This window comes from Salvelinus fontinalis, chromosome 28 (assembly GCF_029448725.1).
Source record: "Salvelinus fontinalis isolate EN_2023a chromosome 28, ASM2944872v1, whole genome shotgun sequence".
Classification (NCBI taxonomy): domain Eukaryota; kingdom Metazoa; phylum Chordata; class Actinopteri; order Salmoniformes; family Salmonidae; genus Salvelinus; species Salvelinus fontinalis.
In genome coordinates this window covers 46,642,942-46,657,160 of record NC_074692.1, presented here as the reverse complement: position 1 = coordinate 46,657,160, position 14,219 = coordinate 46,642,942, and the positions used below count along the sequence as shown (strand labels likewise).

Here is a 14,219-nt window from a genome sequence, read left to right as displayed (position 1 = left end):
CATCTCCTCTCCCCTTGTCCTGCAGTGGTCAGTTTGCGGTGGTAAAGAAATGTCGTGAGCGTAGCTCTGGCCTGGAGTATGCCGCTAAGTTCATCCGTAAGCGACGGAGCAAGTCGAGCCGGCGTGGCGTGACCCGGGAAGACATCGAGAGGGAGGTCAGCATTCTGAAGGAGATTCAACATCCTAACACCATCACGCTACACGACGTGTTCGAGAACAAGACTGATGTCATCCTCATACTAGAACTGTGAGTACCCTGACCCCCCTGACGCCCCGACCCCCCTGACGCCCCGACCCTACTGACGCCCCGACCCCCCTGACGCCCCGACCCCCCTGACGCCCCGACCCCCCTGACGCCCCGACCCCCCTGACGCCAAGACCCCCCTGACCCCCTGACGCCCGACCCCCCCTGACGCCCCGACCCCCCTGACGCCCCGACCCCCCCGACGCCCCGACCCCCCCCCGACGCCCCGACACCCCGACCCCCCCGACGCCCCGACCCCCCCGACGCCCCGACCCCCCCGACGCCCCGACCCCCCCGACGCCCCGACCCCCCCGACGCCCCGACCCCCCCGACGCCCCGACCCCCCCTGACGCCCCGACCCCCCTGACGCCCCGACCCCCCTGACCCCCGACCCCCCCTGACGCCCCGACCCCCCCGACGCCCCGACCCCCCCGACGCCCCGACCCCCCCGACGCCCCGACCCCCCCGACGCCCCGACCCCCCCCGACGCCCCGACCCCCCCCGACGCCCCAACCCCCCCGACGCCCCGACCCCCATGACGCCAAGACCCCCCTGGCCCCCTGACGCCCCGACCCCCCTGACGCCCCGACCCCCCCCGACGCCCCGACACCCCGACCCCCCTGACGCCCCGACCCCCCTGACGCCCCGACCCCCATGACGCCAAGACCCCCCTGGCCCCCTGACGCCCCGACCCCCCTGACGCCCCGACCCCCCTGACGCCCCGACCCCCCCCGACGCCCCGACACCCCGACCCCCCTGACGCCCCGACCCCCCTGACGCCCCGACCCCCCCCGACGCCCCGACCCCCCCGACGCCCCGACCCCCCCGACGCCCCGACCCCCCCGACGCCCCGACCCCCGACCCCCCGACCCCCCTGACCCCCGACCCCCCCTGACGCCCCGACCCCCCCGACGCCCCGACCCCCCGACCCCCCCGACGCCCCGACCCCCCCCGACGCCCCAACCCCCCCGACGCCCCGACCCCCCATGACACCCCGACCCCCCCATGACGCCCCAACCCCCCCGACGCCCCGACCCCCCATGACACCCCGACCCCCCCATGACGCCCCGACCCCCCATGACGCCCCGACCCCCTGACGCCCGACCCCCCATGACGCCCCAACCCCCCATGACGCCCCGACCCCCCCCATGACGCCCCAACCCCCCATGATGCCCCGACCCCCCCTGACGCCCCGACCCCCCCTGACGCCCCGACCCCCCCTGACCAGACTGGTTACAGATCAAGGTTGAGGCCATAGTTAGAGGTGCTTTCTCATCAGAACCAGTTTGTGAACTAGTGTTATGGTAAAGGTTATATTTGGGGCTGCTTTAACCTGGACTCTCTGGCTTGAAGAATCTATTACAAGTCTAAGCTAAGCACTGTGAATCTGCATTGACTACATCGTAAACGTTACCACATCAGTACCACTACAATAATCTCTGCCAAAGACCAGTGGAAGGTGCTGTTTCTACCAAGAGAATCTCTTGAGAAAATGTGAATGTGTGTGTAACATGTTATCTTTGACACTGTTATCCAAGCAGACAGTATTTCAACCACATAATGCACCCCAATACCAACTGAAGTCTTATCAGAGACGTTTTTCATCGTTTTCCCAGCTTTTCATTTCCTTGAAACCGGTCAAACTGATGACATTGGGACATGTTGCACAGTGTTTTGGAGTTATTGCGTTTTCTCCCCGGTCCCTAAATCTTTCCAGTGTTTTGGAGTTATTGCGTTTTCTCCCCGGTCCCTAAATCTTTCCAGTGTTTTGGAGTTATTGCGTTTTCTCCCCGGTCCCTAAATCTTTCCAGTGTTTTGGAGTTATTGCGTTTTCTCCCCGGTCCCTAAATCTTTCCAGTGTTTTGGAGTTATTGCGTTTTCTCCCCGGTCCCTAAATCTTTCCAGTGTTTTGGAGTTATTGCTTTTTCTCCCCGGTCCCTAAATGAAACGGACAACTTTACCGATGGTAACTAGGTTATTAATGCTCATTCTATCGATGTAAGACAGACACTCCTTGAGTATCCCAAATAATAACGGGATATTGGTGTGCATTTAAGTTTGTCCTGAAAATCAGGTGTTTCATCACCTTTTTATATGAATGTTTTATAATATGTATATTTGTATAGACTACACCTAATATAGAATAGTAGAGGCCTTTGAATTTCTTTCAATTCAATTTCCTTTCATTCAAATTAGAATTGCAATTCTGTATCCTGTTTGCTACTTCAATAATTTAATTGGAATTGAAGAGGCATTTTATATTCTGAATTGAGCACAACCCTGTTTTATACATCCTGACAGTCACCTTATCCAGTCACCTTATCCAGTCACTATATCCAGTCACCTTATCCAGTCACCTTATCCAGTCACTATATCCAGTCACCTTATCCAGTCACTATATCCAGTCACTATATCCATTCACTATATCCATTCCCTATATCCAGTCACCTTATCCAGTCAACTTATCCAGTCACTATATCCAGTCCCTTATCCAGTCACTATATCCAGTCACCTTATCCAGTCACTATATCCAGTCACCTTATCCAGTCACCTTATCCAGTCACTATATCCAGTCACCTTATCCAGTCACTATATCCATTCACTATATCCATTCCCTATATCCAGTCACCTTATCCAGTCACCTTATCCAGTCACTATATCCAGTCCCGATATCCAGTCACTATATCCAGTCCCTATATCCAGTCCCTATATCCAGTCACCTTATCCAGTCACTACATCCAGTCACCTTATCCAGTCACCTTATCCAGTCCCTATATCCAGTCACCTTATCCAGTCACCTTATCCAGTCACTATATCCAGTCACCTTATCCAGTCACTATATCCAGTCACTATATCCAGTCACCTTATCCAGTCACTATATCCAGTCACTATATCCAGTCACTATATCCAGTCACCTTATCCAGTCACTATATCCAGTCCCTATATCCAGTCACTATATCCAGTCACTATATCCAGTCACTATATCCAGTCACCTTATCCAGTCACTATATCCAGTCACTATATCCAGGCACCTTATCCAGTCACCTTATCCAGTCACTATATCCAGTCACTATATCCAGTCACTATATCCAGTCACTATATCCAGTCCCTATATCCAGTCACCTTATCCAGTCACTATATCCAGTCCCTATATCCAGGCACCTTATCCAGTCCCGATATCCAGTCACTATATCCAGTCACCTTATCCAGTCCCTATATCCAGTCACTATATACAGTCACTATATCCAGTCACCTTACTCAGTCCCTATATCCAGTCACCTTATCCAGTCACCTTATCCAGTCACTATATCCAGTCACTATATCCAGTCACTATATCCAGTCACTATATCCAGTCCCTATATCCAGTCACCTTATCCAGTCACTATATCCAGTCCCTATATCCAGGCACCTTATCCAGTCCCGATATCCAGTCACTATATCCAGTCACTATATCCAGTCCCTATATCCAGTCACCTTATCCAGTCACTATATCCAGTCACCTTATCCAGTCACCTTATCCAGTCCCTATATCCAGTCCCTATATCCAGTCACCTTATCCAGTCCCTATATCCAGTCACCTTATCCAGTCCCTATATCCAGTCACCTTATCCAGTCACCTTATCCAGTCACTATATCCAGTCACTATATCCAGTCACTTTATCCAGTCACTATATCCAGTCACTATATCCAGTCACTATATCCAGTCACCTTATCCAGTCACTATATCCAGTCACTATATCCAGTCACTATATCCAGTCACTATATCCAGTCACTATATCTAGTCACCTTATCCAGTCCCTATATCCAGTCACTATATCCAGTCACTATATCCAGTCACCTTATTCAGTCCCTATATCCAGTCACCTTATCCAGTCACCTTATCCAGTCACTATATCCAGTCACCAAATCCAGTCACTATATCCAGTCACTATATCCAGTCACTATATCCAGTCCCTATATCCAGTCACCTTATCCAGTCACTATATCCAGTCACCTTATCCAGTCACCTTATCCAGTCCCTATATCCAGTCCCTATATCCAGTCACCTTATCCAGTCACTATATCCAGTCACTATATCCAGTCACTATATCCAGTCACCTTATCCAGTCACCTTATCCAGTCACTATATCTAGTCACCTTATCCAGTCCCTATATCCAGTCACTATATCCAGTCACTATATCCAGTCACTATATCCAGTCACCTTATTCAGTCCCTATATCCAGTCACCTTATCCAGTCACCTTATCCAGTCACTATATCCAGTCACTATATCCAGTCACTATATCCAGTCACTATATCCAGTCACCTTATCCAGTCACCATATCCAGTCACCTTATCCAGTCACCTTATCCAGTCACTATATCCAGTCACCATATCCAGTCACTATATCCAGTCACCTTATCCAGTCACCTTATCCAGTCACCATATCCAGTCACCTTATCCAGTCACTATATACAGTCACTATATCCAGTCACTATATCCAGTCACCTTATCCAGTCACCATATCCAGTCACCTTATCCAGTCACTATATCCAGTCACTATATCCAGTCACTATATCCAGTCACTATATCCAGTCACTATATCCAGTCGGTTCCAGTGTAAAACAAAAAAAAACTGTTGTTTTGGCAAATTGTGGTCAAGTGACTGAACGCTGTTTTGTGATTGGCTGAGTGTGTTATTATCCTGTCACAGCTTCCTCTGCAGTTGGGTCCTGTTCCTGATTCCTGTTTCCATCCTCAGAGGAAATACTTTTTTATTAGGGGGAAACCTCAACAATGTAGTCACTACAGTGACCTGCGATACCAGTCACCAGTCTGGTCCTATACCAGTCACCAGTCTGGTCCTATACCAGTCACCAGTCTGGTAATATACCAGTCACCAGTCTGGTCCTATACCAGTCACCAGTCTGGTCCTATACCAGTCACCAGTCTGGTCCTATACCAGTCACCAGTCTGGTCCTATACCAGTCACCAGTCTGGTCCTATACCAGTCACCAGTCTGGTCCTATACCAGTCACCAGTCTGGTCCTATACCAGTCACCAGTCTGGTCCTATATCAGTCACCAGTCTGGTCCTATACCAGTCACCAGTCTGGTCCTATACCAGTCACCAGTCTGGTCCTATACCAGTCACCAGTCTGGTCCTATACCAGTCACCAGTCTGGTCCTATACCAGTCACCAGTCTGGTCCTATACCAGTCACCAGTCTGGTCCTATACCAGTCACCAGTCTGGTCCTATACCAGTCACCAGTCTGGTCCTATACCAGTCACCAGTCTGGTCCTATACCAGTCACCAGTCTGGTCCTATACCAGTCACCAGTCTGGTCCTATACCAGTCACCAGTCTGGTCCTATACCAGTCACCAGTCTGAGAGCACCATGTCATCATCCCAAATGGAGCCCTAGGTCCTATACCAGTCACCAGTCTGGTCCTATACCAGTCACCAGTCTGAGAGCACCATGTCGTCATCCCAAATGGAGCCCTAGGTCCTATACCAGTCACCAGTCTGGTCCTATACCAGTCACCAGTCTGGTCCTATACCAGTCACCAGTCTGAGAGCACCATGTCGTCATCCCAAATGGAGCCCTAGGTCCTATACCAGTCACCAGTCTGGTCCTATACCAGTCACCAGTCTGGTCCTATACCAGTCACCAGTCTGAGAGCACCGTGTCGTCCTCCCAAATGGAGCCCTAGGTCCTATACCAGTCACCAGTCTGGTCCTATACCAGTCACCAGTCTGGTCCTATACCAGTCACCAGTCTGGTCCTATACCAGTCACCAGTCTGGTCCTATACCAGTCACCAGTCTGAGAGCACCATGTCGTCATCCCAAATGGAGCCCTGGGTCCTATACCAGTCACCAGTCTGGTCCTATACCAGTCACCAGTCTGGTCCTATACCAGTCACCAGTCTGGTCCTATACCAGTCACCAGTCTGGTCCTATACCAGTCACCAGTCTGGTCCTATACCAGTCACCAGTCTGAGAGCACCATGTCGTCATCCCAAATGGAGCCCTGGGTCCTATACCAGTCACCAGTCTGGTCCTATACCAGTCACCAGTCTGGTCCTATACCAGTCACCAGTCTGGTCCTATACCAGTCACCAGTCTGGTCCTATACCAGTCACCAGTCTGGTCCTATACCAGTCACCATTCTGGTCCTATACCAGTCACCAGTCTGGTCCTATACCAGTCACCAGTCTGAGAGCACCATGTTGTCATCCCAAATGGAGCCCTAGGTCCTATACCAGTCACCAGTCTGATCCTATACCAGTCACCAGTCTGGTCCTATACCAGTCACCAGTCTGGTCCTATACCAGTCACCAGTCTGGTCCTATACCAGTCACCAGTCTGAGAGCACCATGTCATCATCCCAAATGGAGCCCTAGGTCCTGTGTAGTGCACAACTTTTGGCCTGGACCCAAGTAGTGCCACATCACTGAATCATTACTCAGTGATTCACTAATGTTTTATAAAAGGCAATATATGTGTCAAATAAGCTGTGCCAAAGGTAATATATTCCAGTGTAGACTCTGGTGAAGGCTTGTCTACATGGCCTCCATCTCTCTAGACTCTGAAGGCTTGTCTACATGGTCTCCATCTCTCTAGACTCTGAAGGGTTGTCTACATGGTCTCCATCTCTCTAGACTCTGAAGGGTTGTCTACATGGCCTCCATCTCTCTAGACTCTGAAGGGTTGTCTACATGGCTTCCATCTCTCTAGACTCTGAAGGGTTGTCTACATGTCTCCATCTCTCTAGACTCTGAAGGGTTGTCTACATGGCCTCCATCTCTCTAGACTCTGAAGGGTTGTCTACATGGCCTCCATCTCTCTAGACTCTGAAGGGTTGTCTACATGGCTTCCATCTCTCTAGACTCTGAAGGGTTGTCTACATGGCTTCCATCTCTCTAGACTCTGAAGGGTTGTCTACATGGCTTCCATCTCTCTAGACTCTGAAGGGTTGTCTACATGGCCTCCATCTCTCTAGACTTTGAAGGGTTGTCTACATGTCTCCATCTCTCTAGACTCTGAAGGCTTGTCTACATGGTCTCCATCTCTCTAGACTCTGAAGGCTTGTCTACATGGCTTCCATCTCTCTAGACTCTGAAGGGTTGTCTACATGGCTTCCATCTCTCTAGACTCTGAAGGGTTGTCTACATGGCTTCCATCTCTCTAGACTCTGAAGGGTTGTCTACATGGTCTCCATCTCTCTAGACTCTGAAGGGTTGTCTACATGGCCTCCATCTATCTAGACTCTGAAGGGTTGTCTACATGGCCTCCATCTCTCTAGACTCTGAAGGGTTGTCTACATGGCTTCCATCTCTCTAGACTCTGAAGGGTTGTCTTCATGGTCTCCATCTCTCTAGACTCTGAAGGGTTGTCTACATGGCCTCCATCTCTCTAGACTCTGAAGGGTTGTCTGGTGAAGGCTTGTCTACATGTCTCCATCTCTCTAGACTCTGAAGGGTTCTCTACATGTCTCCATCTCTCTAGACTCTGAAGGGTTGTCTACATGTCTCCATCTCTCTAGACTCTGAAGGGTTGTCTACATGGCTTCCATCTCTCTAGACTCTGAAGGGTTGTCTGGTGAAGGGTTGTCTACATGGTCTCCATCTCTCTAGACTCTGAAGGCTTGTCTACATGGTCTCCATCTCTCTAGACTCTGAAGGGTTGTCTACATGGCCTCCATCTCTCTAGACTCTGAAGGGTTGTCTACATGGCTTCCATCTCTCTAGACTCTGAAGGGTTGTCTACATGGCTTCCATCTCTCTAGACTCTGAAGGGTTGTCTACATGGCCTCCATCTCTCTAGACTCTGAAGGGTTGTCTACATGGCTTCCATCTCTCTAGACTCTGAAGGGTTGTCTACATGGTCTCCATCTCTCTAGACTCTGAAGGGTTGTCTACATGGCCTCCATCTATCTAGACTCTGAAGGGTTGTCTCCATGGCTTCCATCTCTCTAGACTCTGAAGGCTTGTCTACATGGCCTCCATCTCTCTAGACTCTGAAGGGTTGTCTACATGGCCTCCATCTCTCTAGACTCTGAAGGGTTGTCTACATGGCCTCCATCTCTCTAGACTCTGAAGGGTTGTCTATGGCCTCCATCTCTCTAGACTCTGAAGGGTTGTCTACATGGCCTCCATCTCTCTAGAATCTGAAGGGTTGTCTACGTGGTCTCCATCTCTCTAGACTCTGAAGGGTTGTCTACATGGCCTCCATCTCTCTAGACTCTGAAGGGTTGTCTACATGGCCTCCATCTCTCTAGACTCTGAAGGGTTGTCTACATGGCTTCCATCTCTCTAGACTCTGAAGGGTTGTCTTCATGGTCTCCATCTCTCTAGACTCTGAAGGGTTGTCTACATGGCCTCCATCTCTCTAGACTCTGAAGGGTTGTCTGGTGAAGGCTTGTCTACATGTCTCCATCTCTCTAGACTCTGAAGGGTTCTCTACATGTCTCCATCTCTCTAGACTCTGAAGGGTTGTCTACATGTCTCCATCTCTCTAGACTCTGAAGGGTTGTCTACATGGCTTCCATCTCTCTAGACTCTGAAGGGTTGTCTGGTGAAGGGTTGTCTACATGTCTCCATCTCTCTAGACTCTGAAGGCTTGTCTACATGGTCTCCATCTCTCTAGACTCTGAAGGGTTGTCTACATGGCCTCCATCTCTCTAGACTCTGAAGGGTTGTCTACATGGCTTCCATCTCTCTAGACTCTGAAGGGTTGTCTACATGGCTTCCATCTCTCTGGGTTCTGGTGAAGGGTTGTCTGGTGAAGGGTTGTCTACATGTCTCCATCTCTCTAGACTCTGAAGGCTTGTCTACATGGTCTCCATCTCTCTAGACTCTGAAGGGTTGTCTACATGGCCTCCATCTCTCTAGACTCTGAAGGGTTGTCTACATGGCCTCTATCTCTCTAGACTCTGAAGGGTTGTCTACATGTCTCCATCTCTCTGGGTTCTGGTGAAGGGTTGTCTGGTGAAGGCTTGTCTACCTGGTCTCCATCTCTCTAGATTCTGAAGGGTTGTCTACATGGCCTCCATCTCTCTAGACTTTGAAGGGTTGTCTACATGGCCTCCATCTCTCTAGACTCTGAAGGCTTGTCTACATGGCTTCCATCTCTCTGGGTTCTGGTGAAGGGTTGTCTGGTGAAGGGTTGTCTACATGGCCTCCATCTCTCTGGGTTCTGGTGAAGGGTTGTCTGGTGAAGGGTTGTCTACATGGCCTCCATCTCTCTGGGTTCTGGTGAAGGGTTGTCTGGTGAAGGGTTGTCTACATGGCCTCCATCTCTCTGGGTTCTGGTGAAGGGTTGTCTGGTGAAGGGTTGTCTTCATGCATTACTGTACTTCTGCTCTCGCCTCCTCGCGAGGAAAAGGACCAGCGGTCCGGCAGCCACGGCCACGATGACGCCGTCTCCGGTGTCACTGAAAGATGTTCTAGTTTTGTCACCTGTCTTCTCCATGGCACTGATGTGTTGTTGTCCACTCGTTGGTATGAAGTAAGCCTTCGGTTGATAGAAGGGCCTGCTGTTAGCTTATCGTATCTACAGTAGGTATTGTCTAAGATCTCCTCCTCTCCTCCTCCTCTCCTCTAGGGTGGCCGGTGGAGAACTGTTTAATTTGCTAGCAGAGAAGGAGTCCCTAACAGAAGAGGAGGCTACAGAGTTCCTCAAACAGATTCTGGACGGAGTCTGCTACCTGCACTCCAAACACATTGCACACTTTGACCTCAAGGTACACACACACACACACCCTTTGACCTCAAGGTACACATACACACCCTTTGACCTCAAGGTACACATATACACACCCTTTGACCTCAAGGTACACATACACAACCTTTTACCTCAAGGTACACATACACACTCTGCTCTGCACTAAAACCAGACACAACTAATCAATGGCAGAGCTTTTATCACACGTGGCTCTCTGGCCTGTCTCCAGCCGGAACATCCATCATCACCATCACTCACCGGTTGTTAGTGGCGGACGACATCAGGGTCCGGATCAGGTCAATTTCAAATCAGTCGATGTTGTAGAATGTGATCATTTAAACACGCTTCCCCCAAAAAAACTCAAGAATGAACATGGTCTACACTATAGGACGGCTTGAGTCACATGATCCCTTAACGACACATACTACTAATACGACACATACTACCCTACATAATACTATACATACTACTAATACTACACATACTACTAATACTACACATACTACCCTACATAATACTACACATACTACTAATACTACACATACTACTAATACTGCACATACTACCCTACATAATACTACACATACTACTAATACTACACATACCACTAATACTACACATACTACCCCACATAATACTACACATACTACTAATACTACACATACTACTAATACTACACATACTACCCTACATAATACTACACATACTACTAATACTACACATACTACTAATACTACACATACTACCCTACATAATACTACACATACTACTAATACTACACATACTACTAATACTACACATACTACCCTACATAATACTACACATACTACTAATACTACACATACTACTAATACTACACATACTACCCTACATAATACTACACATACTACTAATACTACACATACTACCCTACATAATACTACACATACTACTAATAATACACATACTACCCTACATAATACTACACATACTACTAATACTACACATACTACTAATACTACACATACTACCCTACATAATACGACTCACCTACACGTACTACGTAATACTACACATACTACTAATACTACACATACTACACAATGCTACTCATACCACATAATACTACTCATGCTACGCCTACTACATAATATTACACATTACCAGTCATACTACACATACTACATTATTATATGCATACTACACATACTACTACACATACAATATAATACCAATCATACTATATAATACTACTCGTACAACATAATACAACTCATGCTACACATAATACTACGCATACTATATAATACTACTCATACTACACAATACTTCTCATACTATATAATACTACACATACTACATAGTACTACATAAAACAAACCATGCTATATAATTCTACTCATACCACACACTCGACTACACATACAACATAATACTACTCGCACAGCCTAATACTGCGCATACTACATAATACTACTCATACTACGTAATACTATATAATACTACACATAATGCATACTGCTACCCATACTATATACTACCCATACTACATAATACTACTCATACTACGTAATACTATATAATACTACACATAATGCATACTACTACCCATACTACATAATACTACTCATACTACATAATACTATATAATACTACACATCATGCATACTACTACCCATACTACATAAAACTACTCATACTACGTAATACTATATAATACTACACATAATGCATACTACTACCCATACTACATAATACTACTCATACTACGTAATACTATATAATACTACACATAATGCATACTGCTACCCATACTACATAATACTACTCATACTACGTAATACTATATAATACTACACATAAAGCATACTACTACCCATACTACATAATACTACGCATACCACGTGATACTATATAATACTACACATAATGCATACTACTACCCCTACTACATAATACTACCCATGCTATATAATACCACGCATACAACGTGATACTACGCATACAACGTAATACTACTCATACTATGTAATATTACTCATACTATGTAATATTACTAATAATATGTAATACTACTCATGATATATAAAACTACGTAATACTACATAATACTACTCATAATATGTCATGCTACTCATACTACACATACTATATAATACTATGCATGCTACGCAACACTACGCATACTATATAATACTACTAATACTAATCATGTTACTGAATATTACACATACTATATAATACTACTAATACTACTCATATTACTGACTGTTACACATACTATATAATACTACTGCATACTACCCATACTACATAATACTACTCATACTACTGAACACTACTCAAATGACTGAATACTACTGTACTCATATTACACATATTGCATAATACTACTCATCCACCATATTAGCAAGCATTTCGCTACACTCACATTAACATCTGCTAACCATGGGTATGGGACAAATAAAAGTGGTACACGTACTACTCATACTGCATCATACTACTCATACTACATGTTACTACACATAGTACATATTACACATGCTGCAATGCTACACATACTATGTAATACTACTCATATTAAACATACTACGTAATACTACTCATATTACACACACTACGTAATACTACTCATATTAAACATACTACGTAATACTACTCATATTACACATGCTACATAATACAACGTGTACTACTCATACTACTTCACGTACTACTCTTACTACAATACGTATACTACTCATACTGCATCATACTATGTATATTACACATACTACATAATACCAGCTTCATCAGATACATACTACACATACATAACACCAGACATACTACCCATACTACATAATACTACTCATACTACACATACTGCATAATACTAGCTTTATCAGATGTACTCCTCCATATAACGCATACTACACATACTATATAATACTACACATACTATATAATACTACACATACTATATAATACTACACATACTATATAATGCTACACATACTATATAATACTACACATACTATATAATACTACACATACTATATAATACTACACATACTATATAATGCTACACATACTATTAAATACTACACATACTACTCATGCTATATAATACTACACATACTATATAATGCTACACATACTATATAATACTACACATACTATATAATACTACACATACTATATAATGCTACACATACTATATAATACTACACATGCTATATAATACTACACATACTATATAATGCTACAAATACTATATAATGCTACACATACTATATAATACTACACATACTATATAATACTACATAATACTACACATACTATATAATACTACACATACTATATAATGCTACACATACTATATAATGCTAATCATACTATATAATACTACACATACTATATAATACTACACATACTATATAATGCTACACATACTATATAATACTACACATACTATATAATACTACACATACTATATAATACTACACATACTATATAATGCTACACATACTATATAATGCTACACATACTATATAATGCTACACATACTATATAATACTACACTTGCTATTTAATGCTACACATACTATATAATACTGCACATGCTATATAATACTACACATGCTATATAATACTACACATACTATATAATGCTACGCATACTATATAATGCTACACATACTATATAATGCTACACATACTATATAATACTACACATACTATTAAATACTACACATACTACACATGCTATATAATACTATACGTACTATATAATGCTACACATACTATTAAATACCACACATACTACACATACTATATAATACTACACATACTATATAATGCTACACATACTATGAAATACTACACATACTACACATGATATATAATACTGCTCATATTAAAAATACTACGTAATACTACTCATATTACACATGCCACGTATTACAACACATGCTACACATACTACTTCACATACTACTCTTACTACAAGACATATACTACTCATACTGCATCAAATTACATATACTACATAATACTAGCTTTATCAGATACATACTACACATACTATATAATGCTACGCATACTATATAATGCTACGCATACTATATAATGCTACACATACTATATAATGCTACACATACTATGAAATACTACACATACTACACATACTATATAATACTACACATACTATATAATACTACACATACTATATAATACTACACATACTATATAATGCTACACATACTATGTAATACTACACATACTATTAAATACAACACATACTACA

The 14,219-nt window shown here is 44.7% G+C and overlaps 1 protein-coding gene across 2 annotated transcripts in view; it reads left to right on the top strand.

Annotated features, from left to right (window-relative positions):
* Positions 1-14,219, top strand: part of LOC129826795 (death-associated protein kinase 1-like) — a 112,907-nt gene that overhangs the window by 71,201 nt on the left and 27,487 nt on the right. For both annotated transcript variants that reach the window (XM_055887870.1, XM_055887869.1), the window contains exons 3-4: positions 26-247; positions 9,833-9,971. In XM_055887870.1, the coding sequence (XP_055743845.1) occupies positions 26-247; positions 9,833-9,971 (361 nt within the window). The remainder of the gene's footprint in view (positions 1-25; positions 248-9,832; positions 9,972-14,219) is intronic.